The 27848-nt window shown below is 39.2% G+C and overlaps 2 protein-coding genes across 3 annotated transcripts; both read left to right on the forward strand.

The window, feature by feature from the left end:
* Positions 1-35: 35 nt before the first annotated feature.
* abcb9 (ATP-binding cassette, sub-family B (MDR/TAP), member 9) lies at positions 36-8633 on the forward strand. Of its 2 annotated transcripts, none has more exons than XM_057327347.1 (12): positions 36-438; positions 508-1148; positions 1844-1958; positions 2263-2393; positions 2544-2749; positions 3188-3385; positions 3551-3679; positions 3762-3950; positions 4072-4245; positions 4432-4591; positions 5686-5822; positions 8045-8633. In XM_057327347.1, the coding sequence occupies exons 2-12, from the start codon at positions 518-520 to the stop codon at positions 8345-8347; spliced, it is 2373 nt and encodes a 790-aa protein (XP_057183330.1). In that variant the 5' UTR covers positions 36-438; positions 508-517; the 3' UTR covers positions 8348-8633. The 2 variants fall into 2 exon arrangements, with proteins under 2 accessions (XP_057183330.1, XP_057183323.1); XM_057327340.1 differs by having other exon boundaries at positions 36-332.
* Positions 8634-9066: 433 nt separating this feature from the next.
* Positions 9067-27718, forward strand: vps37ba (VPS37B subunit of ESCRT-I a). The gene is made up of 4 exons (XM_057324018.1): positions 9067-9244; positions 14672-14843; positions 25203-25285; positions 25449-27718. Exons 1-4 carry the CDS (start codon positions 9140-9142, stop codon positions 25947-25949), a joined length of 861 nt encoding a protein of 286 aa, XP_057180001.1. The 5' UTR covers positions 9067-9139; the 3' UTR covers positions 25950-27718.
* The last annotated feature ends 130 nt before the right edge of the window (positions 27719-27848 follow it).

The following is a 27848-nucleotide window of genomic DNA, read 5'->3' on the forward strand; positions in this document are numbered from 1 at the left end:
CAGTTTTCATGGAGGCGGGGCTTCAGTACTGTATTTGTTTCTCTTCCTGTCATTGCACCGCGGTAGTGTGTAGAGGCGGAGGATTTCGTTTGGGAATTAGGAGACTGAGATGACTTTTACTTTCGGCCAGGAATGTTTATTTAGGATGATGGAGGAGATGTCTGCCTTAGAAATATCGAGGCGATAGCGTAGTCGTGAAGATAAATAGATAAACGAAAAAATCATACTATATTTTGCCGGGTGTGAAGTTGCGCAGGCCAGCGAATGAACGTGAAATGCGCATCACGTTGAAATGATTCTTTTACCAAGACCTTGTAGTGCAGATTTGACAGGCAGGTTTCACTTCGCCGTGTCATTATTGTGTTAACTTTATTGAGGTCACTTAACAACACAGAATAAAAAGAAAGATCGAATGTTAAAGTTATTCACGAACTAAAGGTGTACATTTTATATTTCTAATAATGTAATTATCTGAATCCACGTTTGTTACATTTAACTCTCTAACAGGTGTTGGAAGATGAAGGTTGCAGTAATCATAGGCTTCAACCTGGTGTTCACGCTGGTGGATATTGTGGTCACCACAGTTCTGTATGCCCATGGATCAAGCCTTGATATATTTGCAGATGAATTAGAAGACTTTGACATACACCGCTCAACGCTGGACTTGTGGGGAATGGTCCTTATACGGGCCGTTCTTCTTCTGGGTGCCTCTATTGGTGTGTTCTTCAACAGGAGCGATGGCCCACGCAGAGTATCCAACCTGGGCACACTGGTGGCTCTCATCTGCCTCACCAATATGACTTACGCTCTGGCCAAGATGTTGATGCTTTCTGAGGAGGGGGATCTCATGTATGACCCCTGGTTCTTGAGTTTATTCTCCTGGACTTGTTTGTCAGCAATAGGCACCATGATCTCATGGAATCAGATGGCCCAGGCTTCCAGTGTTGTATCTGACAGGGAAGATAATGAGGAGAGGGAGAGATTGGTGGATAGCATTGAGACAGAGGACGAATCCAGTGAGAAGAGTAGTAAATCAAAGAATGAACGTTCCCATTCAGGGGCCACGATTGGCCGTCTGTTATCGTACTGTAAGAAGGACTCTGCATTGCTGGGCATAGCTTTTTTCTTTCTTCTCCTGTCTGCTGTGTGTAAGTTATCCTCCAACAGCTCATTTCTATAATGTGACCTGAATATTCTAACAAATGTCATAAATTCATGTTCAGTTATAACTAAATTATAATTGAGCTATTTCCTATTTTAAGAGTATCTGTTTCCTAATTATCTATTTTAAGGGTAAACTGCTGTAGCAGAGTTGTCATTATTAAACAAATGAAAGTTTTTTTTCTAACTATATTATGTACCTCATCTTTAAAATAGGGACTGGAACTAAAATAAAAAAAAAAATGTGGTAGATGCTGATAGATTTTAATGTTTGTAGTGAGTATCGAACATTTCATTAAATGAAACTCACTGTTTCATTAAAAAGCAATCATCACCCTATTAGTAATAATTTAATAATGTGTGTTTACATTCATGATGCTTTATTCTTTGTTGTCTTTAGTAATGGTTGACCATTATTCAAACCATTGAATCTTATTCACAAGAGAACTTGTAGGTTTCAAAACCCAACGGTCTAAGGACTGTTACTGTAGATTGCACATCATTTCAGTGTTGTGCAGTACCGTCCGGTGATTGCTCTTGTCTTTGTTCTTGATTTGTCACAATTTCAGGGTGGTATATTGCACCCCCTATTACAGCCCCATGAGACTGTTTAACAAGATTTTTTTTACTTAATGTCTTTTTTGAAATGTTGTTAATACTTTTGATGTTTTCTACCCCACAGGTGAAGCTTTTATACCGTATTACACAGGAAAGGCAATAGATGGCATAGTTATTCATAAAAGCATGGATAGTTTTACCAAACCAATAATTACTCTCACTGTGTTGGCTTTGGTCAGGTGAGGCTTTCTAGTCTTTCAAACATTCTTCCTTTTGCAATGTCACAGTGGCTGTTTTAGACTAGCAGATCAACAGTTTCAGGACAGGAAGTGGTGTAAAGAGTTAAAGCCCTAAACCCAATATAATGACCAAATCAGATTACATTATGAAAACACATCTATTGTAAAACTGTATCCAAAACCTTTGCTCTAAAACTGCATTGTGACTTTGCAAATGGGATTGCATTGTATAATTTCACTCTTAAATGGACATTTTGATCTGTCTTGTTCTCTGATTGGCCATTTATCACTTGTTTTCTTTTAGCTCCGTAGCCAGTGGGTTTCGTGGAGGAGTCTTTTCTTTAACATTTGCCAGGTTGAACATTCGACTGCGAAATGTTCTCTTCAGATCACTAATGAATCAAGAAATTGGTTTCTTTGATGCAAACCATACAGGTAAAATAAATCCTAGTTTACACCAAACATGGCTATATCATTGCGTACATTTGTACCACTATATGTATGCTACTTTCCATCTGCATGACAAAGGCAGACATGAAATGCAGTAGACATAAATTATTTGGGTCTCGATGGTTTGCTTTACAGGTGACATCACCTCTAGACTTACATCAGACACTACTCAGGTGAGCGATCTGATCTCACAGAACGTGAACCTGTTCCTGCGTAGCTTCGTGAAGGGTATGGGCATGTTCATATTCATGTTTGGGATGTCCTGGAAGTTGTCTCTAGTTACCCTCATGGGTTTCCCATACATTGGTGTCGTCTCCAAGCTTTACGGAGAGTATTACAAGGCAAGTTGTGCTTTAGATTCGCTCCGAATGGAAACGTTCATTCCTACAACACAATGTAGACAATAATTAAAAAAATGATTTGTTGTTTTAACTTGAAAAATTAAGTTACCTGGCTGCCTTAAAAGTTTTAGTTAATTTAACTTAAAAATATTAGTTAATATAACAATTTTGCACCAAATTCATGCACCAGCTAACATTTTTGAGTAGCTGGGTAACTTAATTAACTTAATCAGTTTTTACAGTGTAGAAATGAAAAGCATTGTCATATACTGTATATATACAACAATAATACTCTCAACAATAATGTTTTTTTGTTGGTTCGTTATTATATATTTGTGTTATATATCTGTATCATATGTATATTAATGCAGCATTTTATTAATGTATCAAAACAAAAGATGCTATACATAAACATTGTACATTCTTGACATCCAATAGAAACTAACCAAAGAAGTTCAGACAGCACTTGCTCAGGCCAATAAAGTTGCAGAAGAGACAATATCAGCAATGAGAACAGTACGAAGTTTTGCAAATGAGGAACAAGAGTGTGATTCGTACTACAACAGGCTACAAGAGATGTTCAGTCTCAACAAAAAGCAAGCGGTTGCCTATGCCTGCTACATGTGGTCCAGCTATGTAGGTATCCAAGTTTAACAAAGCTTTTAATCTTTATCTGCACCCAACCTTCAGTTACGCAATATAATGATTTCCTTTTTCTTCTTATTTTTATTTTCGAGACATCTGAATGATCTAAATAATGATCTTTACGCTAGCTCTTTTCTAATTTCCATCTGTCTTTAGATCTCCGAGTTGGCCTTACAAATAGCAATCCTGTTTTATGGAGGTCACCTGGTAGTGACAAATCAGATGAGTGGAGGCACCCTCATTTCCTTTATCATCTATGAGCTGGAGCTCGGAGAGGCCCTGGAGGTTTGTGCTTTTATTTTAATGAACATGACAGCTGATGAATCTGAAGACACTGGTTCTCACGCGCTGGTCTTTTATCTTGCAGAATATATCATCGGTGTACACGGGTCTGATGCAGGGTGTCGGCGCTGCAGAGAAAGTGTTTGAATATATTGACAGAAAACCTAAACATGTTCTTGATGGCCAAGAAGCTCCGGAGGCATTTGAAGGGAAGGTGGAATTTAAAAACGTGACATTTGCCTATCCAGCACGGCCAGAAATGCATATATTAAAGGTACTTTATACTGAAAAATGCTTGATATATAACTAAGTTTGTTTGTCTTACTTATGATGAATGAATCAGTGTTTATGTTCCTGGATGTAAGAAGGAAACTAAACCCACATTTTGTTCCCAGAACGTGTCCTTCAGTCTATGCCCTGGGCAAATAACTGCTCTGGTAGGGCCCTCTGGTGGTGGTAAGAGCTCATGTGTGTGCTTGCTGGAGAACTTCTATGCCCCTCAGCAAGGTCACGTGCTAGTGGATGGGCGACCTGTAAACACTTACCAGCACAAGTATTATCACTCTCAGGTGTGATCAATCTTACATCCTAGTTTATCTCTCATGTTGTCTGTCACTTGCCAGTTTTTGTTGTTTATGTTCGTTTTTCAAACAAATTGTAGTAAATTATATTACCTTAAGAGGGCAGTATTTTTACGCTGTATATACTGTACATACTAGGCTGCAGTCAAATAAGATATGCTTTTTTTGTTATAGGTAGCACTAGTGGCTCAGGAACCTGTTTTGTTTGCTCGCACTGTTCAGATGAACATTTCTTATGGTTTGCCTGACGTTCCCATGGAGACCGTCATCAAAGCTGCTATTAATGCCAATGCACATGACTTTATAACTGGCCTCTCCAATGGTTATGATACTGGTGAGTTCATTTCACAGCAGATGTTAACTGTATAACATATTTTATAACTTAAGACTTTATCATTCTTATTTTAACATATGAGGTGTTTTCCCGGACAGGTGTTAGATTAAGTCAGGACTAGGCCTTAATTAAATGAAGACATTTAGTAGTTTTAACAAAGGGGTGATATGACACTTCTAAAACAAATATTATGGTTTGTTTTAGATGCAATGCAGTGTGTATACACGATTTAAGGTTCAAAAACGCTGTATTTTCCACATACCGTGCATGTTTGTATCTCCTCTTTGCCCTGCCTCTCTGAAACGCGCAGATTTTTTACGAAGGTCATCGCTCTGAAAAGCGAGGTGTGCTATGATTGGCCAGTTCACCAGTGCGTAGTGATTGGTCGAATACTGCAAGAAAATGAAAAGTGACCTATTAGTCAGATATGGTGACCCATACCCGAAATGTGACCTCTGCTTTTAACCCATCCAGAGAGTAGTGAACACACGCACAGCAAGTGGTGAACACACGTACACCCGGATGTAACGCCCCTTACCATATTTGGAATGTCAGGTTCCAAAGCAATTGTACTGACAGGTATACCCACCTTACTTGCGTATACATTTCGGCGGTCTTAGTCAAATCATACCACGAACTGATGTAGATTTGTGGGGGTGCGGTTACACGAGGCGTTTCAGGCAGGTCTGGGTGAGCATTCCCTTCTAGATAGAATGCATCTTTTGCTCTGACACTTTCATTTTTGCAATTTTACGTGTCTTATACATGCATGGGCAACTTATAACGCACCAAAGACACAGAAAAACACGTATTCGCGCCATATGACCCCTTTAACAAATATGCCTGGTGTGCATTTTGAGGCAAAACAATGGCATTGATATGTTTTATGACAGGGCCAGTTATTTTCAGTTAAGACAACTCAAACATTCATTTTAGTCTGGGACTAGGCTTAAACCCTGTCTGGACAACTGCCCCATTATGTATTATATAATATAATATAATATAATATATAATCATATGTTATATAATGTTTTTTTTTGTTATCAATTTCTTTTTTACCTCCTTTTATCCTCCTGCATTTTTTTCTGTTTCAGGCGTTGGGGAGAAGGGCACTCAGCTGTCTGGAGGCCAAAAGCAGAGAGTTGCTATTGCTCGGGCTCTCATCAGAAACCCTCGGGTTCTTATTTTGGATGAAGCCACCAGTGCACTAGATTCAGAAAGTGAATACATAGTAAGAGATGTTGCATTCAGTATAACATTGAAAATCATTTGCTGATTTATTTAAAACGAACACGAATAGCTCTAAAGCGTACAGTAGCTCTACGATGATTGTTTTTAGTCAGCAGTACCATGTCAACTAGATAGGTACATTTTCTGAAGAAAATGTGAGTGATGCTTTGTGGCAAACCGCGGAACTGGGCACTAGAGTGATAGCACATTAAGCCACGAATGAATCTAACCAATCCCCATGTCTCTATGATGTTCTGATGCAGAGATATACATATTGCTAAACTGTTGCTAGGCTAATATGTTTGGTTGCTATGGGCGTGGCTTGGCATCTGCACTTGATAATGCTCTAACCTGCGAGTGAAACAAACCAACCCCCGTGTCTCTACGAAGTTCCTATGCAGAGATATAGGTTTTGCTAAACGGTTGCTAGGCTAACCTGTTTGGTTGCTATGGGCGTGGCTTAGCATCTGCCAATTGATGATGCTCTAAGCTATGAGTGTAAAGAACCAACCCCCGTCTCTCTACGATGTTCCGATGCAGAGATATAGGTATTGCTAAATGGTTGCTAGGCTCACATGTTTTGTTGCTATGGGCGTGGCTTCGAAGCTTCATGATGATCCTGGGACACTGATTGGTTGCCTGAGTAAAACGAGCCCACCCCCTTGTCTCTATGACACTGTGTTGCAAAGATATCCACCTGAACCTTTTATAATGGGAGTCTATGGGATCGGTTGCTAGGTTGCTGTAAATGGTTGCTATGGGCGTGGCTTAATAGCTTCAAGATGATCCTGTGACACTGATTTGTTGTGTGAGTCAAATGAGCCCACCCCCTTGTCTCTACGACACTGAGTTGCAAAGATATCCACATGGACTTTTTATAATGGGAGTCTATGGGATCGGTTGCTAGGTTACTGTAAATGGTTACTATGGGCGTGGCTTAATAACTTCATAATGATCATGTCACACTGATTGGTAGCCTGAGTAAAATGAGCCCACCCCCTTGTCTCTAAGTGGTTGTACTGCTAAGATATTCAACACGGGACGTTTTACGCCTTATATGGGCATGCTTCCTGTGATTGGGAAATTTTGGGAGGCTCTTACACCCCAGGGGGACAACTTACACCCCATTGTGAGTGATGTTCTTATAGAGCCTGATAACCCCTTCAAATCGTGTATTATTTTCATGTTTCTACGATATCCTCACTCGGAGCTACGACCCGTCAAAGTTGGGCGCAATGTTAAGTCAATGGGATTTTTCGGGTTTTTATTCGCCCCCCTATCGCACCCCCTCCACACGATCGCTTTCCAAAAGTCATCACACACTATTCCTCAATGGGCCGCTCGATTTGATATAGTCATTCATGGGCCCAAAGCGAAAAAATAACGCGTGAATATATAGGTATCTAGGTTTTGAATGGGAGTCTAGGGGCGCCATTATAAGTATACAGAAATTTTGGGAGGCTCTCACACCCCAGGGGTGCAACTTACACCCCATTGTGAGTGATGTTCTTATAGAGCCTGATAACCCCTTCAAATCGTGTATTATTTTCATGTTTCTACGATATCCTCGCTCGGGGCTACGACCCGTCAAAGTTCGGCACAATGTTAAGTCAATGGGATTTTTCGGGTGGTTTTTCGCCCCCCCTATCGCACCCCCCCACCCGATCGCTTATAAAAGTCATAGCACACCATTCCCGAATAGGCCCGTCGATGTGATGTATTCATTTATGGGTCTACGTCAAAAGCTGCGGGACAAGTAGCGTGCCAAACTTTTGGCTGAACTAGAGTAATTATAAGAAGTATGTATGTTCGAATAACAATAGTTATGCTTTTTCAAAGCATCACTAATTAGGAAATATAAGTTACTAAATTAGAAACGCCCTAGTAAAAAACATTACTGGTGTGCATCTTCAGACAAAGCAATGGCACTGACATATTTAACATATGTAACTAACATTTAAGATGTTTTAGGGCGAGGTATTTTCAGTTAAGACAGCTCAAACATTCATTTTAGTCTGGGACTGGCCTTAAGCCTTGTTTTTGAAACCGGGCAAATATCACTTGTTCTTTTATTGAATTATTATTTTTATCAAGTTATTTTTTATATATAAATATTTACTTTAAGTGGAGCTTATACTAAGATGTATTGCGCTGTGCTGCTGTTTGTTGTGGTGTTGTACATTTGACAGTTAAATCTTTTATTTTGCCTTTGCTTTGTTTCAGTTTCAGCAGGCTTTGAATAACTTAATGCGAGAGCACACGGTTTTAGTGATAGCTCACCGGTTGAGCACAGTGGAGAGAGCAGACAACATCCTGGTGATTGACAAAGGCTCTGTGGTGGAGCAGGGTCCTCATGCTGAACTCATGGCCAGAGGAGGCCTCTACTGCAAGCTGGTTCAGAGGCAGATTCAGGGGACTGAATTAGAGGCGGAGGATCTCAGCCCATCCCCTGCCCCAGTACTGAAGAAAGGAGATAAGGAGAGTGAAGATGACTGTAAGGACACTGAGTATGAACCAAGATACTAAGAGAAGGTTGATAGCTGTTTTATTTAATTGTTGATGTGAAGGCCTTAACTCTATATGATATTTTATAGTACGTTTGGATATATTTTAAGTGTGCATGTCAAAGAGTATGTTTGCTAGAGTACTGTAGGGTGCTGTTACTAGGGTACTACGGTACTTTGAATAAAGCTTTATGCAATAAGCACTTAAAATGCTTGATGTACTGTACTGTATATATTTTTTTGCAAATATGACTGCCTTAAATAATTTAATCCATCATTAGGGCAAATTAAGCAATAAAGTGAATTGATCCAAAGCAATTGTTTTTTCTTTATTAAAACAGGTTCAAACAGAACATAGTTAGTCTGTACATTAAAATTACATTTCAAATACATTTTTATCAAATAAAATGTTCGTTTTTATAATGAATATATAATAATATATTTTGCCAACAAAACTAATTGCATACAACAAAGGATATGCCTTCAGATCAAAGGGTTTGTAAGGTCAGGAGAAACATTTTAAGTACCTTAAAGTTTTGAAAATGCTTTATTTTATGTATTTTATTTCTGCACAATTCACATTTATTTATTTAATACATAAATGCATTATACATATTATATACACATGTATACATATTTTGTTGAACACAGCAGAATTATTATTTTAGTAAAAATGTATACATGAAGAGACGTGCAGAAGCAGATGACGTCACGCACCTCCTCCCGCTGACTCTTCCGGCTCGGAACAGAAGCTCAGAGCAATCGAGTGATCCAGACTTGAGTCCGGAGTGTGAACGACGCTGCTGTGCCAGACATGGCAGGCTTTGCGAACAAGTTGAGCTCTTACCCTATCGTTCAGTTGAACGAACTTCTCGAAGACGACGAGAAGCTCAACAAAATTATCAGCGACATGGAGGAGGTAAGTTTCTTTTCCTTGTAAACAGCGTCGCGAAAGTTACCGTGTTTAACGTTTCTTGGATTCAACTGCAAGCACTTTATTCAGAGGGGCTCCTTGTCGGGCCGTGTTTATTTTTTAAGTCGTTTGTTTCTCTATTATCGTGTCATTAGAGTTCATAGAGAACTACTTACATGTGATTGCGTGTGAATTCTGTTGATTTAGTTTTTGACGTCGCTGACTGTGTTTTAAATGTCATTCATTAAACTGTGTATTTTCCTGTAAGGCAAAGTGGCCTTGTCACAGACCCACCGTAACTTACATAAAAACGTGTTCTCAAACCAACACTCCTCAGTGGCTTTTCAGTAATTATCTTTTACAGTACATTTCAGACATACCCATAATATAAGTGGAGTTATGTAACAGTTACATACGAATCTGCCACATGCAATTTCTGTTTTTATTAATCGTGTTTTTTCTTAGTTTAGCTTGCGATGAAAATATAGCATGCCATGTCATAAGTGCAATATCTCATGTATTGAGAATAAGAACATTTTGCATAACGTCATAAGATATTTAATTTCATGTTATTATTGTTTGTTTCTTTGTTTGTTTTTATAAATTATATTAAGTTGTTTTTCAAAGACAATCGGTTTTTAATGTCTTCTATTGTTAAAGCTGACAAACTCCACAGTGGATTTGATATCAACAACTTCACTGCTCATATGATACCAACAAAACAACTGAATTCACTGTTGATTTTATGTGACATTAATTCTGGATCCATGATATACAGATTTGCCCATGCCATAATAAGGTTTTAATGTGATTTTTATGTTCTTTATAATTGCTGAGGCAAAAACATGTAGCTCACACATCATCACTCACTGTGTAAGTTCAAAGCTCGGTTGTGTTTGCAGATCATCGATTAGATGGTGTATGGTGCATGTGTTCACAGCTTTGAGTTGATTTAACCTTCAAATTCATGAAATGATGGTTGGCCTTGATTTTGCTGTGTCCTGGGAACATGTTTAATTTGGCAACTTTAAGTGGCAACTTAACTTTATTGCCATAAGGTTTGATATTTAGTGACCTTAACTCTAAACTAAGGGTTTAGAATATACCAGGCTAATAAAAGAGTAAGTTAGTCCAGAAATAGATTTTCCACATTCCTTGTTTAAATAAACACCCCTCTTATACATCAGTGTTTGATAAAAATGACAAACATGGGTTAATGCTAACATAAGCAAAATGTTACTTACCACATAAACGGAATGTTACTTACCACATATATTTACTTACCACGTATATTTACTTACCACGTATATTTACTACAGACTTACACATAGGCCTGCATGTCTGTGAAGGCCTATTTAAACATTATAGAGCCGTCCAAAATCAGACGTGAAGAAAAATACACAGCAAAATCCCGAGTGTTAAAAAATGTCAAATTAACACTCATAGTGTATATATAATCCACACTATCCAAGTGTGGATTATATATACACTGTGAGAGTTAATTTGACCTATTTTAACACTGGAGATTTTGCTGTGTAGTCTTATGTAATCCGCAGAACAAAATGATTTGCATTTCACAAGCAAGGGCTTGGTGTATTAACAGGAGAATTGGGATGGGAGGAGGCTACCAGCTAATGTGGTTGAATGTTCCTAATGGAAATCTCAGGTTGATGAGTCATTAGTGGCAATAAATACCTGTTCTTTTGTGAACTGCTTGCATGTGATATTATTTCTAAAGACATTTCTAATATGTGACTATGTGTGACTAAGCATATACAACAAAAATCTTTTGCTAATGACCTCAGTGATATATTTTGGGCAGTACAGCTTTGCCTCTGATGCAGTGCAAAGTGCATTCATTGTGATCATCCGGTACAAAGAGAGGCTTAAGGTGGGGTGACCATAGATATCAAAAACTAGCTGATTCATGTCTAATCAATTTGTGCATAACTAATTTTAAGCTTCTTAACTGATTCTCAATGGGGAGTTTGTTTTTATGCATAGATTAAAGGTACAGTGCGGGATGTTTTGTATGATCTATTAACAGAAATGCAATATAACATACAAAACTGTGTCTTCAGATGTGTATAAAAACCTTACGTAATGAAAAGTTATGTTTTTATTACCTTAGAATAAACCAGTTGTATCTACATAGGGAGCGGGCCTATCTACATCGAATTTGTTATGTTGCGCAGCCATGTTTTGTACAGTAAGCTCTAACGGACAAACAGCTCTACACAGCGCGTTTCGTATATGTTGGTCTTCGTGTGTGTTTTTAGACATCACTGAGTTGAAGATGCACAAAGTAGTAAGTCGTAGTACGGAGAGGAGGAGGAGTAGTCGTCGTCGTCTAGCTGAAGCAATTGATTGTTCTGTCTTAGAAGTTTTGATAAAATGGAGGACCATGCGTATTGTGCACAAACGCCGACAGAGCGTGAATCTCCGTCGTCAAAGAAGCGCAAACGTGATGCTGCCAAACGAATTAGAGACAAACGGCGGCAGAAATCCAGGATAAACATCGGTGTATCAATTACCAGATGGAAGGCACTGTTGAGAGACAAATGTTTTCAAGGCGACGCCGAAGTTGCCTGTTTTCTGCTAGACTGGTAAGATAATTCAACATTTTCAATGTTTCCACTTTTTCAATGTTTACCAAACAACTGTTTTGTTGAAACGGTAACGTTAGCATTTTATACAAATGGCCATATAACCTCCGAATACAAATGTTTTTCCGTCCCTGCGGTACGTACTCCGGTTGTTCCTGACTTTACAAAGGGGGAGACAAACGTCTACTAACTTACACCTAACTGCCTATGTCGCTGTCAGATCAAACGCTTTGAACAGCATTGTGCTATTTATGATTAGCTAACTTTAGTTACTTCACTACTCTCAGCGTGTACTAGATAGCACGCAAGAAATATATCTAATTATAGAATTGTAACAGTAACTTTCGCAATAGAATACATGTTAAATGATTAATTACGTTAATATATTGCCTTACATGCTTGTATCACTACTATCCGCTGTCTCAGTAGACGACATCTTTTTTTACTGTTGCGGCCTCCATCGTAATTCGAAAGGGAGGGGTGGGCAAATGACTCAGAGATTCTTGCAAAACTATAATACAAAGCTAGTGGCCGCTGATTTTCAAGAACTGCGCCTTTAAGGCATGTCGTCAATGATCCCAATATCATTTCTTTGATCTCTGCTTTGTCAACAAATGACATAAGTTTGTAGGTTTAACATTATATTACATTTACATTTATTAGGATTAAAGCGGGAGTAAGCAAGGGAGAGAATGAACACATTCTTCTTTTTCTAGACAGTTATTGGTTAGTCAAATAAATGCAGAACAGGTATGTTTTGAGCTGTTTTTGAAAGTTGTGAAGGATGCTGCACTTTGTTTGATCTTTCCTTCTACATCTGAATACGTTTTTTAGGCTCTGAACGTATTCTCCGCTAAAGCCTGGCTCAGACTACAGGAGTTTTAAAATCCAGAAAGATTAAAAATCTGGTTGCAGCACACACATAAAAAGAATCTTGACAGATTATTTTATTTAAATTCTTAAACAAGCTCACACTCATCAGTGTAGAACTAAATTACACATATTTTACATATCCATAGGATATCCAGTTTTGTAAAAGGAGCTAATAGTAACCGTTTTAATGGGTTTACTATTTTTAGATGTTGACATCACATCTACATTTGAATCTCTTTTTCAAGCACTACAAAAATAGGTTTGCCCGTTGTAAACTTGCATTTATGAATGTGAAATGTCCAGATAAGAAAACGTTGGGGCGTAAAGTTGTGTTTATATATAAGACTAAAGGTAGCAAGTGCAAAAATAAAAATTTAGAAAGTTTGATTGGAAGTTTTTTTATTTCATAATTGCACATCAAAAGACATTCTAAGACACCCAAACTACAGGATAATATTAAGATTATCATACCAGAGGACGCCTCTTACGTCATCTCACCGGGAAACAAAAGTAAACAAAGGGACATCGCAAAGTTAATTTCACGTGATCTCACCTGGCAACGGTTGTGTAACGTCTTTGTCGCTCTCTGAACGATTCGCTGTCTGTCTGTCCAAAGCCGCGGGAACGTATTTTGAGCAGGGGGTGCTATAATGCTTTTTTCTAGGGCTGAAGTTATGACTGTGCTTTGGGCAAGCCACTTAAGTTTAATGTTAATAAATAACGGAAGAAAAAAAATCGCTTTCTCGCTGCCGAGAATAAAGATGAATGCCAATGTGATTATAAGATACAGCATAAAAACAAACACATAAACGCATGTTATCTGTATGCCTATAGCCAAATAACAATCTGTTGAACGAAACTACAAGCTGCGCATTAGCAGTTAACTTACCCGGTACATTTAAAACCGACGCGACTTCTCCCCAGCTCTTTTCCTTATCTGTGCGGTTGTGGTATGTTTTGGAGGATACATTATATAGACAATCATGATGTTGCCACAAGTTGTTCATCCATCTCCGCTGTCCAACATAACCTTGCAGGAGCTTTCGCGGTCGACATTTTTAAAGGTCTGTCAGTCACCTCCGTCACCTTGCAGATGTGCCTCTCATTGGCTGTTGCGAAAGTACCAACGTCATCACCCCGATTTAAAATCCTAAATATCAAACATGTTTGATATGATCGGGGCAGCCCCGATTTCTCTCGGAGCAGATCGGGAGGTGTAAAATTCGATCTGTGAACGCCTCACATTACGTGATAATCTGGGCCGAACCTCGGACCCGATCGAGATTCTGGACCCGATTTTTTCAAAGATTCTCGGGAGGGGAAATCGGGGTAAAATCTGGCCGAGAATCCTGTAATCTGAGCCAGGCTTAAGGCTGCACAATATATCAAAATGATTAAAATATCACAAATATGCGTATATTTATATGCATATCACAGTTGTTTGCAATAACATTGTCTTTATACTGCAACAGTTAAATGGCTGGTCACTTTCAGAAATGTAATGTCGTTCAAAGCATTGTATCACATATTGCATTATTTAGCAAGTTATCAACTTTTTCTTCAACATTGGGTAGATATATTTCCAGGTAGATGACTTAAAATCTCAGTAGGCTACCTCAGTGGTAAACTGTTTCATAAACCCAAAACTGTAGTCCTGTGCTCAATGTATCTTTCTGAATGGTCTCAATTGGCTAAATTTGTAGTTCATGTAGGAAATGTCCTGACGGTTGCCTTAAAATGTTCCTGGACGTTCACTCTATTACCTGTATCTGCAACATGATGCTGTGAGAGAGTTATGCACTTTGCAGAAAGTAAAAATATTTCTCTTTAACATGATTCAGTGATGTCGCAAACATTTAAACCACACAAGACATGAAAGAGCATACATGCAGCTCCTTAAATACAATCATATCTGTTTGTATTGAGAGGTACCGTCTTTGTTGTGTATTCTCAGATTAAAGGTGTACAACAGAACAAGGAGATGACATTGGCTACTAACCGTATTCTGGCTGAACAGAACCTTGAACTCCAGCCCAGGCTAGACCACCAAAAAAATGAGCTTACCAAACGCTACCGGTGCCTACAGGAGCAGTTTGAGGCATATCAGCTGCGCAAGTCCACTCTGGGTAAGAAACGTGGGATGAAAACCCCCTTTGCCTTCTTATGTAACATGTGTCCACCATGCTTGCATATCTGTACTTACAAAACTATGTTGTAATGTACTTATTTGCCATGTGGACTGTTTTTTTCCATACGTAATTTCTAAAGCTTGTGAAGCTGCAGTGGAGAAAAGGTATATTTGTGAAACAGCCCTCTGGGCTTCAACACATGATGGTATTGTTTAGGGCTGTGCAATTAATCGAAAATAATTGTAATCGTCAATTTTGGCCTTCAACAATTACAGAAACAAAATAATTGATGTAAAACGATTATTGTGCCGCATTCCATTTTGCAAGGATCCTCTCTTTTCTTGTGGTATAAATCCACAGCGCACCCCCTTCCTTTACAGTTGTTCAGCTGTGCTATTTCTTTACATTTATTTTTCAGTTGAATTCACAGTTTAAAAGCCAAGTTTTTTATTTTTCTATGTTGTTTTAAAACTTAGTGAGTTATCATGTTAAATAATCGGGATCTCAATATTGGCCAAAATAACCGTGATTATGATTTTTGTCATAATCAAGCAGCCCTAGTATTGTTGTAGCATGTGACCATATTAACTTAGTCATCTAAGGCCTGTTTTTCTGGTTTGCACAATTTTCATGAAGTCTTGTACAACTAGATCTTTGTGCCTCACTTTATTTGTGTCTTCCTCATGGAGGCAGAACAATGTTGTGTTGCAGATCAGCGTGTCACATCCGAGACGGATCTGTGACTTTAAAGAGAACAGGGAACTGTATTTAGTGACCTTCCACACCCATGTGCTGTGTGTGTCGGTATCATAAATGAAATGCTGTCATTGATTGCCCTTTGTGACGCAGCGGTTGCCTGGAAACAGGCAAACAACATAACAGTTTCTTTTTACCATCTGTACAGTGTTGGAGTTATGATGTAGTCTTGCCATCTCCCACACTGTATGCTGGATACGGTATTTAATTTATGAAGCATAGGGCTGGGCAGAAGTCTAATATTCACTCTGTGATCTGTGGTTACTTTCCTGGCAAAATACAACTGAGCACTAGGGATGTAACGATTCATTCAGCTCACGATGCGATGCGATTCACGATTCTGATCTCACGATGCGATTTATTCACGATTTATTTTTACAAAATGAGTTGAAACAAATTAGAAATGAACAACTTCCCTTGCATTATTTCTTAAATGCTTCACGTTTCTTTGTATAATAAAATTATGTTTTATTTCAAATAACAAAACTTAACTGCAATTTTATACCAAATTAATAATAGAAAAAGTATCTTTAATATAAACAAACTTATACTCTCTGTGCTTTTCTTGGATTTTTTTGCATTTAAGAAATATCAGCATGTCCACGTTTAGGTTTGCAGTGAACATGGCGGCCCCTGCTGTTCAAAAAATGTATTGAGATTCAGTTCACACCTCAACCGATTTGAATCGTCACACATTATAATCGATTTTCAACCAGCTCACGGTGAATCGTTACATCCCTACTGAGCACCACTGAGAATATTTCCAAAGTCTCGCATGTATAAGAGCATTAAAGGTCCGATCTATTGACAGAAATGCAATATAATATACATAACTATATCTTCAGAGTTGTATAAAGACCTTACATAGTGAAGCGTTATGTTTTTATTACCTTAGACCGAGCTATTTCTATCTACATGCACCGTGGGTCCCCTTACAGAGAATTTGCCAAGTTGTTTCTACAGTAGCCCTAAACAGACAAAACTAAATTTGATCAATTTAAGACTAATGTCATTGAATTCATTCAGTTGTCTGATTCAGAAATTCAACATTTTTTTAAGTTATGTCACCCAGATAGACAGTAGTTTACCATTATTTAAACAGGATGTTTAGTTTGTAGCCCTTAAACGCAGAAGAGATTTCCGTTCCATGGGTTCACTCTACAATTTCCTGTTTTTAAAATGCGGGTTTTCATTATGACTAAAACAAAAGTTGGTTGTTTACACCTTAGGTTCTGTTGTCTCTGCCTCCTTACACTCATATTTTTTGTGTGAGTCATTGAAAAAAAGAGAAAAGATTATTACGAAATAAATAAAATGTGAATTTGACTGATAGCATTATTTATTTAATTGTAATAGATATGTTGAAATAGTATTGTTATCATGGATTCTTTTGGCCACAATAATTGCATAGTGAAAAACTGATACATACTGTGACATAATATCATCAGCTGCCACTTGGCCTTATTTATATATGATTTAAATATAATACTCAGATTTTCCTCCATGAAACTTTCTTTTGTGTATTTAGTTACCCCTTACTTATAACCTACAAACTTGTGGTCCAGTGAGGCGCAGCTATCTTGCTTGTTTTTTAGCACAGAGGAAGCAAACAGTAAATTGTCATCTGTATACAGTTGAAGAGAATATTAGCGGCTTTGGAAGAATGTAGGTTACCCACTTTTTCAGGCTGGGTCGTTATTTGTCCCAGATAAGGATTTACTGGCTCAAAGCAGCAGCAGCAGACATCAGTGGTAGTGGAAGAGCATCTGGACGGGGTTGCCGACCAGGCCAGTCAGCTGTTCACGTGACCCAGATAAACAAAAGGCCGGTCTTTTCATGCTAAATTGTGTGGTGAGGTTCCTGTGTGTACATTAACCCGCAGTCACCCCCATTTCTAATGCCGAGCCATGACAACAGAACAGCTCTGTGGGGGTGTCATTGAGTAACAGTGTGGCTTTGTGCCTTGAACAGTGTCTGGGATGGAGAGCGGGAACGCATACACACACACAAACGAACATGGACTCGCACACATATGCACACCCATTCGCTGGATTTTCCCTTTTTGTCCTCCATCTCACACCCTTGCGTTCAGCACAAAGGAAGCTGGGCTGGATGTTGACAGACTGCAGTCTCATGATCTGCCCGACATTAGTGAAGAAGAGAGTGCCTGTGTTTATAATGGAATTTGTCTCATTTTGTTTTTAAGTAGTATGTGAAGCCAGAGGTTACGCTAGACTTTTTCATTGTCTGTCATTTTGACGGACAGGCTCGTAAAAAATATGTCATAATCCATTATTACCCATCACTACAGTATGGTGCAAGGTGACGTTATGTGCTAATTAGCATGTCCGTAACGTCATTGCATCGTACTCATGTTTACTCTGTGTTTTTTCAAAACAGATGAGGCGTTTATAAGTAATCAATGGGCAACACGCAATTTTTGTTAGCGTGACCTCTGTGTGAAGCAGCATGCATGCAATAAACATTTGAAGCGCTAGCTTTTACAGTCTCTATTATCGTTGTAACTGCATATTTTGGCAAAGGCAATACTATGATCCTGGAACTCTATGTACCTGTAAAATTTGCATACTGTGCCCTGTCAAAATAGTAGTATTGTAGTGTGAGTTTCCAAAAATAGTCATTGTTTCTAGCTAATTCATTATGGGACATTGTATCTTAAACAGTGTGCTTTTAGACAAATGTGGAGGAACATTGTGATATTTGTTGATGTATACTGTAAAATTATACTGCATATTTAGCATAATAGCTACTGGAGAAATAGTATAAACATCTTGTGTCGTTCAGCAAAGTCTGACTGAGAAGTACATTTACATTTAGTCATTTAGGAAGCAATTGGAACAACATAAGGACAACAAAAAGCATAAGTGCAATAGAACTGGTCTCATATAGCGTACCACAGTATACAAAGCTAAGGAGTTTTTTAACTTTTTTTGATAGAAAGAGTAGAAAAGAGATAGAAGTCAGAACTGATCGGTCAGGTGCTGACGGAAGAGATGTGTTTTCAGCCGATTCTTAAAGATTGCTACAGAATCTGCTGATCTTGTAGCAGCGGGCAGATCATTCCACAAATTGGGAACTCATCCAGAGAAGGTACGTGAGAGTGATTTTTTACCTTTTTGGGATGGCACTACAAGATGTCAATCATTTGCAGAGCGTAGGGATCCGGCGGGTACATAAGTCTGCATTAGCGAGTGAAGATAAGGGGGTGCCGAATCAGTGGTGGTCTTGTAGGCCAAGAGCAGAGCTTTGAATTTGATGCGAGCGACTATAGGGAGCCAATGTAACTTAATGAAGAGAGGAGTGACGTGTGCTCTCTTCGGTTCATTGAAGACCGCTCTTGCCGCTGCATTCTGGATCATCTGTATAGGGTTTGGTTTTTCAAGCTGGAAGTCCAGCCAGTAGCGCATTGCAATAGTCCAGTCTGGACAGAACAAGAGCCTGGACTAGGACTTGCGTAGCATGCTCGGATAGAAAAGGTCTAATTTTCCTAATATTGTAGAGGATGAATCTACAGGAACGGGAGGTGCTGGAAACATGATCCGTGAAGTTTAGCTGATCATCGATCACCACTCCCAGGTTTCTGGCCGTTCTGGAAGATGTGAAGGTTGATGAGCCCAGTTGAATGGAGAGATTGTAATGAACACAATCTCTCCAGAAGTGAATGAGAAAAGATGCGCTCAAAGCTGTTTTTCTTCTGGGGAAAGGTTTAATTTACCTTGCAATTCAGGTTTGAAGTAGGCATAAGTAAGGTGTTTTTGGAAAAGTGTGGAAAAATTGGACTAGATGTTTGGCCCTGTCACATTTATTGTAGAATTTATTTGATATTAGCTCACAATTGTAGCACATTATGCACTTTAGGAATTTGTCATGTACAAAATTGTAACAGGCATGAAATCCAGTGTTGGACACGTTTTGCTTATCTAAGGTTAGTTTGGTTTGTTTGTTTTTAGTATTTCGTAATAGCTTATGATACATACAGTTCTATCAACTGCCACCATCTAGATCTTGAAGCAATTGCTCGGCAATAACCAGCTTTCCTGTCATAAAGTTATTTTACAAGTAGCTTGCTACTCGACAACTGCATACTATAATTCTCATATGAACATTTGCCATCCCTTAAATCACAGTGTACAGCATTTAATTTATGTTGACTTCAGAATTACTGATTTAGTATCGTTGTAAACAAAGCAACAGTTGTAACTGAAATTGGAGAACATGGTGAGATAACTGACTAGCATAACATGTCACACATTTTTCTTCCCCTTGTCTGGCTGCTGAAGATTATGTAGTTGAGAATTATGTGGTTAACTTTGGCTTGTTCACAATGCGGTGGTTTTTCACACACTTGTCCCAACCAACACCACAGTCAGTTCCTATTCTATAGCTCGACTTATTATAGCAACAACAGAACCCGCCTCCATTCTTATTTTTTGACATTGAACCGCAAGGGACAGATGAAGGAAAGTGTTTTTGTTTCGGGAACCAGATTTTACTTTTAACATCCAGTGTCAGCCCTAAAAATAATTATTGCACTATTACAATACTAGGGATGGTTTTGGTATCTCAGCATCTTGTCATTTACAGTACCGTGTAGACCTGGCTGCAACGATGATGTCATCACCCCAGCACGTAAAGTTTATGCGCATGCTCCAAATCTGTTTTTACTGTATCTTTGTGGCTGAATTACAGCACCACATACTGATTTGGCGTGTATACTACATCATTTTGAGTCGGTTTAGTACGGAGCCCGTCTCGTCACCCCTCGAAGAAAAAAAAACAAGACCCGCAAATCCGTGGCCACAGTTTTGTAATTCGTTCCCTCAGTTTAAAAATCCGTACTCACAGATTCTAAAACTGTTCCCACAGTTTACAAAACCGTGCTCTCGGATTAATAAACTGTACCCACGAGTTTACAATCCGTGCTCTCAGTTTTTGAAATCTGTACCCACAAATTCATAATCTGTGCCCACGCTTTCGCAATCCTTTCGCACAGTTTTGCAAACTGTAGCCTACTCGCGGAATTGAAGCCTCTGTCTGTCAACAGAACAAGCTCCTACAGGAACATTAACGAATATTGTATACTGTTTTATTTTAGATTATATTATAAATTGTCTTAATGTGTTTACACACGAGCGCGTTGGTTTTGTAAACTGTGGGAACAGTTTTAAAATCTGTGGCCACGGATTTGCGGGTCTTGTTTTTTTTTCTCCGAGGGGTGACCAGACGGGCTCCGCAGTTTAGCGGTTTGTGTGTACGCAGATATTTCTTGAGGCGACACCGTGAAAAGGAAAAAAAAAGATGAGCTCTGGCTTCGTGTGGGTGTGGCCGTCTGCCGTCTCTTCTGGTCACCACAGCACTGGAAAATAAATGTAAATAGATGTAAATCCGTAAAGGGAGCTGGATGGGTAAATAGGCAGATAAGAAAGGAAAAGGTTTGAAAGTTAAGCAGTCAAAAGTTATATGTCTGAAATCTTGTATTGGTTGTTGTTTTACTGGTAGATTTGCCAAAACATGAAATTGATTTCTCTGTGCTTGCTTTGTTGTTTGGTCGATTTATTTGGTTCATTCGATTGCTTAATTGACACCAAATAAAACATGAATGTATGCTTGTAACTAGTGCTGGGCGATATACCGGTTCATACCGAATACTGGTGTGTATTTTTGTTATGATATGAATTTTTAATATACCGCATTACCAGTGTATGTCGCTTAAACAACGTGCGGAATGCGGCGCAGCGTGACACTGTTTCAGTGGGGTCCCTTTTCACTGTTGCACTGTGACCGGCCATTCACACAGAATGCGTCTTTGTATGCCACGGCACTACTTTATCATATTTTTTCTATATAAACATGGGCTGAACGGAGTCGTTTGGATGTTTGCGTGCGTCTCGCGCATGAGCGGTAACGTTACATATTTATTTCCCTTCGCAATGGGAGCGCGCACCTCGTGGCTGAACAGCAGCACAAGTGTAACAATTGCAAGTTCACATTACGTTATGTTAAATATACTCACGAACAAACATTTTCAAAAAACGATCGTGTTCCCCTCATATCTGCTCAATATAAGCGTATAATATGATGTGTTTTTAGTTTGAACTGTTTCTCTATATGCTATGATGAGAAATAAGATCAGTAGAGGAAGGAGAATTGACAGCGTGATGCGATCGCTTTCCTCTCACATATCTAATTTAAGCCTTTGTTTTATGATTAAAAAATATGATTTCAGGAAATCATGATGCCATTGTGACTATGTAAAACACAACAGACATCACATGCATGTTTTAATGGTATAATTGTTACCATTTTGTTTTCAACTATTCATTTTTGGGTGGATGCTCTTAAGTGCGATTTTTACTTCTGCGTAGGACCTACGCCGCCTATGGCAAGCCGATGGTGTCAGAATTACGCCATAGATTAAACGTGTTTATATCCGAATACCGTTTTTTGACGGCGTTTTAAACAGTATTTGCGCTGCAAAATATGGCGTCGCGATTCCAAACGCCGTAAAAAACGCGTGAAAAGTCGTCCATAACGCCATATTTAATGGCGTTCTAAGGCGCTTAAAAAGCGCCGCCTTTTGCACTGCTCAAGTGCCGATACGGTTTATAAAAAGATCTCCCATTCCAGACTTTCTTTTCATATTGACCACGCATTAAGTACTGAAAAATACATCTAAAAACTACCCAGCGATACAGATAAACAGAACAAGACCAACAACGTAAAAAATGGCTGGTGTTTCGAGCGGGCCTCGAACCGGCCTTTGATGCTGTCAGCGATTGCGAGTCAATCACGCTAACCAGCAGACTACCACTCACAGTCCTAAGCCTCTGCTTAAAGAGAATGCAATTTACTTTTTACTCTGGCTGACCTCGCTTATACCAGGAGTGATGTCTGGTGTTGGAAATGAGCGAATACAGTATTTCAACCGATTGCTTTTTTGCTTTTCAAGTAGGCAATCTCGCGCGCTATATGTAATAAGCAGGATACATTACAATGGGATTGGTTGGCCTTTATACAATTGCTGACCACGTTGTGTAACTTTACATTTCCAAAGAGAAGAAGTCGCTTCTTCGGAAAGCAAGCAATGGTTTGTTTAATGTTAGTAAAGGTAACACTGCGCACATAATAAAATCCTGTAAAATGATCAGTGGTAAATTGCTCTGGTCTGGCTCAGTTCATCAATGATTGGGTGAGAACAGTTCAAAGTTACTGGCTGCGGAAATCAGCGGGAGGGGCTCATTATACAACACACAAAACGCCGTAAATAACGCGCGCTCTGTGCAACCAAAACGGCGTTTTTTACGGCGTCATATGGCAAGACAGCGGCGCAAAAGGCGGCGCTTTTCAAGCACCTTAGAACGCCGTTAAATACGGCGTTATGGACGACTTTTCGCGCGTTTTTACAGCGTTTGGAATCGCGACGCCGTATTTTGCGGCGCAAATACTGTTTAAAACGCCGTCAAAAACGGCGTTCGGATATAAACGCGTTTAATCTATGGCGTAATTCTGACACCATCGGCTTGCCATACGTAGCCTACGCAGAGCCGCGTGCCCTACGCCGTAGCCTGACGTGCACCTCTCCAAAAATGTAACAACGTGCCAACTCAACGCGGACCCTACGCGGACCGCAAGCGCTGTGATTGGTCGGTTTGGCAGCATCGTACTTCATTCTACACATTTCTGGCGTCTTCTTCTCTGGTGTCTTCTTCCGGCAAGTTCAGAGTCCACAAAAGAACAACATGGAGAGCATCGACATCGACCAAGTTACTGAGCGTCTGATTGAAGAGGTTCGGAAATACATGCATCTGTATGACTCCTCTTCGGCGGACTATAAAGACTGTCAGATGGCGGTGAATTCCTGGATAGAGATTTCCTCTAACGTGAAACCCGTGAAAACACAAAGAGCCAACTAGCGTTTCGGCGGTGTAATTGCAGTACGACGCATACTCTCAACGCAGAACCATAAATGTTCACGACGGCGTCGTCTACGTACGTAGGTCCTACGCAGAAGTAAAAATCGCACTTAACTCTTGAAGTTGGGAGCACCAGTGCTTCCAAGGAAAAAAGTTCATTTCGAGCCCTGTTCTCTATTTATTTGCTTAAATATTATGTATGCAAGTTACCTTCACATGCTATTCAGTTGTTAAAGAATTCTAAACATTGCAGTTATTATAGGGGATACTGTCACCATGACAGTATAAAAGGGCATTTTAAGTCAATCAACAGCACTATTTCCTCTCTCAATCAGTAAAAAAAGTGGTTAAAAAATACCGCCATGTACCGGGAAACCGGTATAAATCTGGAAAACACCGTTATTTGTATTTTTAGTCATACCGCCCAGCACTACTTGTAACGTATTTACTTATAGTTGTTGTTAAAACATGAAATTAGTTTATATTTACATGCTTTTATGACATGTATTTCATACTTTAGGACGCATAACCTTTTGTTCAAGTTAAGCATAAAAGGCAGTACTAAATGTTTTACCTATAGTGCAGATGTTAATTTCAGTTAGGTATATGATGGGCATTTCAATACATTATTACAGGCACCATTAAAGGTCTTTGTGTCTTTGGTGTGTTATAAGTTGCCCATGCATGTATTAGACACATAAAATTGCAAAAAATGAAAGTGTCGGAAACAAAAGATGCATTCTATCTAAAAGTGAACGCTCACCCAGACCTGCCAGAAACACCCCGTGTAACCACACCCCCCGTGTGGAATGTTTGTGGAATGATTTGACTAAGACCGCCAAAATGTATACGCAAGAAAGATGGGAGTACCTGTCAGTACAATTGCTTTGGAACCTGATGTTCCAAATATGGTAAGAGGCGTTACATTTCCGTCACACGCTTGCAGTATTCGACCAATCACTACGCACTGGTTAACTGGCCAATCATAGCACACCTCGCTTTTCAGAGCGATGAGCTTTGTAAAAAATCAAGAGGCGGGGCAAAGAGAAGATACAAACATGCACGGTATGTGGAAAATACAGCGTTTTTGAACCTTAAATCGTGTATACACATTGCCTTACATCTAAAACAAACCATAATATTTGTTTTAGCCGTGTCATATCACCCCTTTAAGTTTCCGTTGGTTAAGACAAAAAGCAGCTACTGTAATCCGACCTATAGACTTTATTCCACAGAGGGTGGGACAGGTCAAATTACTTTCTGAGAGTTCATGTAAACACAGGAATTAGGAAGCTAGCGCTGCTGGCTAGTGTTGTTTCTATAAATATAAAAATAAACTCTTCAACAAAACCTTAAACAAAACTGAAAAAATACTGTAGTTTGAGTTGCTCTCCTTGACAAGAGTATCAATGAAACAGTCAACCTTGCTCGCAGATTTGTACATAGAACCTTTTTGTTTTCTTAAAAAAAGTCCCAAAATGTACACATTTAAAAAAGCAAACATGGGATAATGTAAATAAGTTGTCACAGAATAAGAATATGTGAATAACTCAATTTTGACAAAAATGTCAGATAGAACCTTATAATTCTAAGGCGAAGAATTGCCATAATATCTGAGACTTGTTAAATATAAAATGTAAAGCTTTTTGGTCTTTTTTTCTATTAGACCACATGTCTGGAAACACTCCTTTGGACACATTACTTGCACTCCTACAAGCGGAAGGGGCCAAAATCGAGGAAGAAACTGAGGTAACTTTTTTCCAGTTGTACCACAAAACCTCAAATGTTTCAACACTTTGAAGTTGCTCTGACTCACTCTGCTGCAGAATGTTAGCGTAGGCTAACTCAACAATTGATCAACCACTCATTAGAGAATGACTGTGCTAATATTTCTTTCCTTTTTTCAAATCAGAACATGGCCGATTCTTTCCTTGATGGTGCTGCCCCCCTGGACACATTCATTGATGAGTACCAGAGTAAGAGGAAGCTCGCGCACCTGCGCAGAGTGAAGATCGAGAAGCTCCAGGAAATGGTGCTGAAAGGACCCCAGATGGCCCTGGCTGCACCTCAGCCTTCTCGTTCTCAGGACCTTCCCTGCACACCAGCTGTTCTCCAGGTCAATGGTTCCCCCATGCCGATGCCCCGCCGGGCACCTCCTCTTCCCCCTTCTAAAGTTCCCCAATCTCCCACTATCCAGCAACCTGCAGCTGTCTCCTACCAACCCGTCTCCTACCAACCCGTCTCCCCGTTCCCCCCCACCTCTCCATACCCCCCTATCCCTCCCAGGGTCGGAAATCCACCATCAAGTCTTAATCAGGGATACCCCAGCATATACATGCAGCAATACCCCCCACCTTTGCCCCAGAGAACGCCACCACGCATGGCACCCCAGCCAGGCTTCATAATGCAGTGAGGGGAGGGATTACAGTCTGTGGAGAAGAAACAATATGTACACTGGACTTTCGTTCAAGCCGTTTGTAGGTCCTTCAAGCTGCATGTTATATAATATTGTGCACCAGGATGCCGAGATGGAGTTTTGTCATATGTAATAAATTAACATGACAATTCTCCAATCTTAAGGCCCATCTACCACAGGACCTTCAGTTTGCACTTTAGACTTTTGTATTTGATCAGTCACGGCTGGTTGCAGAGTCAATCTTTTCCTGCTCGGTCCTCTCTTCAGTAGAGGTAGATCAAGTCAACTAATTGCATAGTCAATTTAAGTTTTGCTGCAAAGGTTTTCTACAAATAGTGAAGATACTAAAATTCCTGAACTAGATCTGTTCAGTGATGCAAGGCATCTTGGTTATTCGGTTAAATATGAAGACCTACAATCCGAATGCAAATGAAAAATTATTCAAACTAATATGTCAGTTCATCCACTTTAATATCGTCTGACATTTCATACCTGCAAAAGCTGCTTTAACATTGACACAGGTGATTCTTATGCAAACAGACCGAGACTGAACTGTGCCACATTTTTGGGGGGAGGATGGGATGCAATTGGACAGAACGCATTACAGTTATTTTTAGTAAATGAGTCATGTGAGTGAACATTTGTGAGGCATATCTTATTATCCTGCATACTTAAACTGATGCTCTATGCATAATATACCATTTACTGTTTATATCCAACACATTATTCATTCTTGGGCTTATTTTTGCCGTCTGGTGTGAAGAGGACAATTGAAGAAGGGCTTCCTTTCTATAAACACTGTATCTAAATTGACATTGACAATAATCTTTACATAACAGCAATAACATTTTCAAACATTTCCCATGAATCTGTTTTATTTGGACTTTCTTGGATCATCAGGTATGTCCATCTTTTCTGTATATATGTATATTATGGTTGGCATTGTCTGTGCACGTGTCTGAAATAGCCACTTTGTGCCTACGTTGGGTAAGATTAGGACTTGGTTGCTGTGGTGACCAGTGTGTTTTTTCCTTGCCTTCCCACGCAATAACAAATCACCCAAATCTCCAGAATTGCATAAAGTCCTGTCTTTAAAAAAAATATGCTGTTTCTTCCAGGTACATTTTACAAGTGTCCTTTTCCTCAGTGATTGGTGTATGTTGTAGATAATTCTGTTCTCGTAATTACGTTCTCACACATTCAGGTGGTTGACATCATAGAAACAGGAAGAGAAGAACTTGCTTTAAATGTTGTCTTCTCTTTAATCATTGGTGCTGCAACATTTATCTGTCATTAACATTCATTTAATGACTTGAGCCAGAAGATCTCTTGCAATACATCAATAAACAGGCTCAGTTTGAAAATAATCATGTCACGCTTGGCGAGCTTGGGTATCTGTTTTGTTTAAATGCACCAGATCTAGTGGTAGAAACATTTGAGTACTCCATGGATGAGGTTGTATGTTGTATAATGTCTAAACAGTGACTTAATACCTGTGAGCACTGTGTACTAATGGGCTTACCAACCATCTGGTAAAACAGCTTTTCCCCTTTTTTAGAGATGTTTTTTTTGTGCTAGAAATTATTTTAATGCCTAGATTTGTAACTGGTTGCTTGGCTGAATGCTGTTGGTGATCTAAATAGTGTTTTGCATTCTTATAATGTAAAATATGCAGACCCTAAACTAGGCATTGTTAATTGAAAGTTATATAAATAGTCAATTGAACTGACATTTATATTTTAAATGTAATAAATTGTATCCCATCATTCTTCTCCGAGTGAACCTTTTCATTCAGTTCCTTTAGGCACTTTTCTGGTTATGTGGATCGTGTGTATCTTAGGTGGGCCCTAACAAAGGATTTAACTCCCCCTAGTGGAAGCAAGTGGAAGTGCTTGA

Source organism: Triplophysa rosa, linkage group LG2, assembly GCF_024868665.1.
Source record: "Triplophysa rosa linkage group LG2, Trosa_1v2, whole genome shotgun sequence".
In the NCBI taxonomy this organism is placed as follows: Eukaryota; Metazoa; Chordata; class Actinopteri; order Cypriniformes; family Nemacheilidae; genus Triplophysa; species Triplophysa rosa.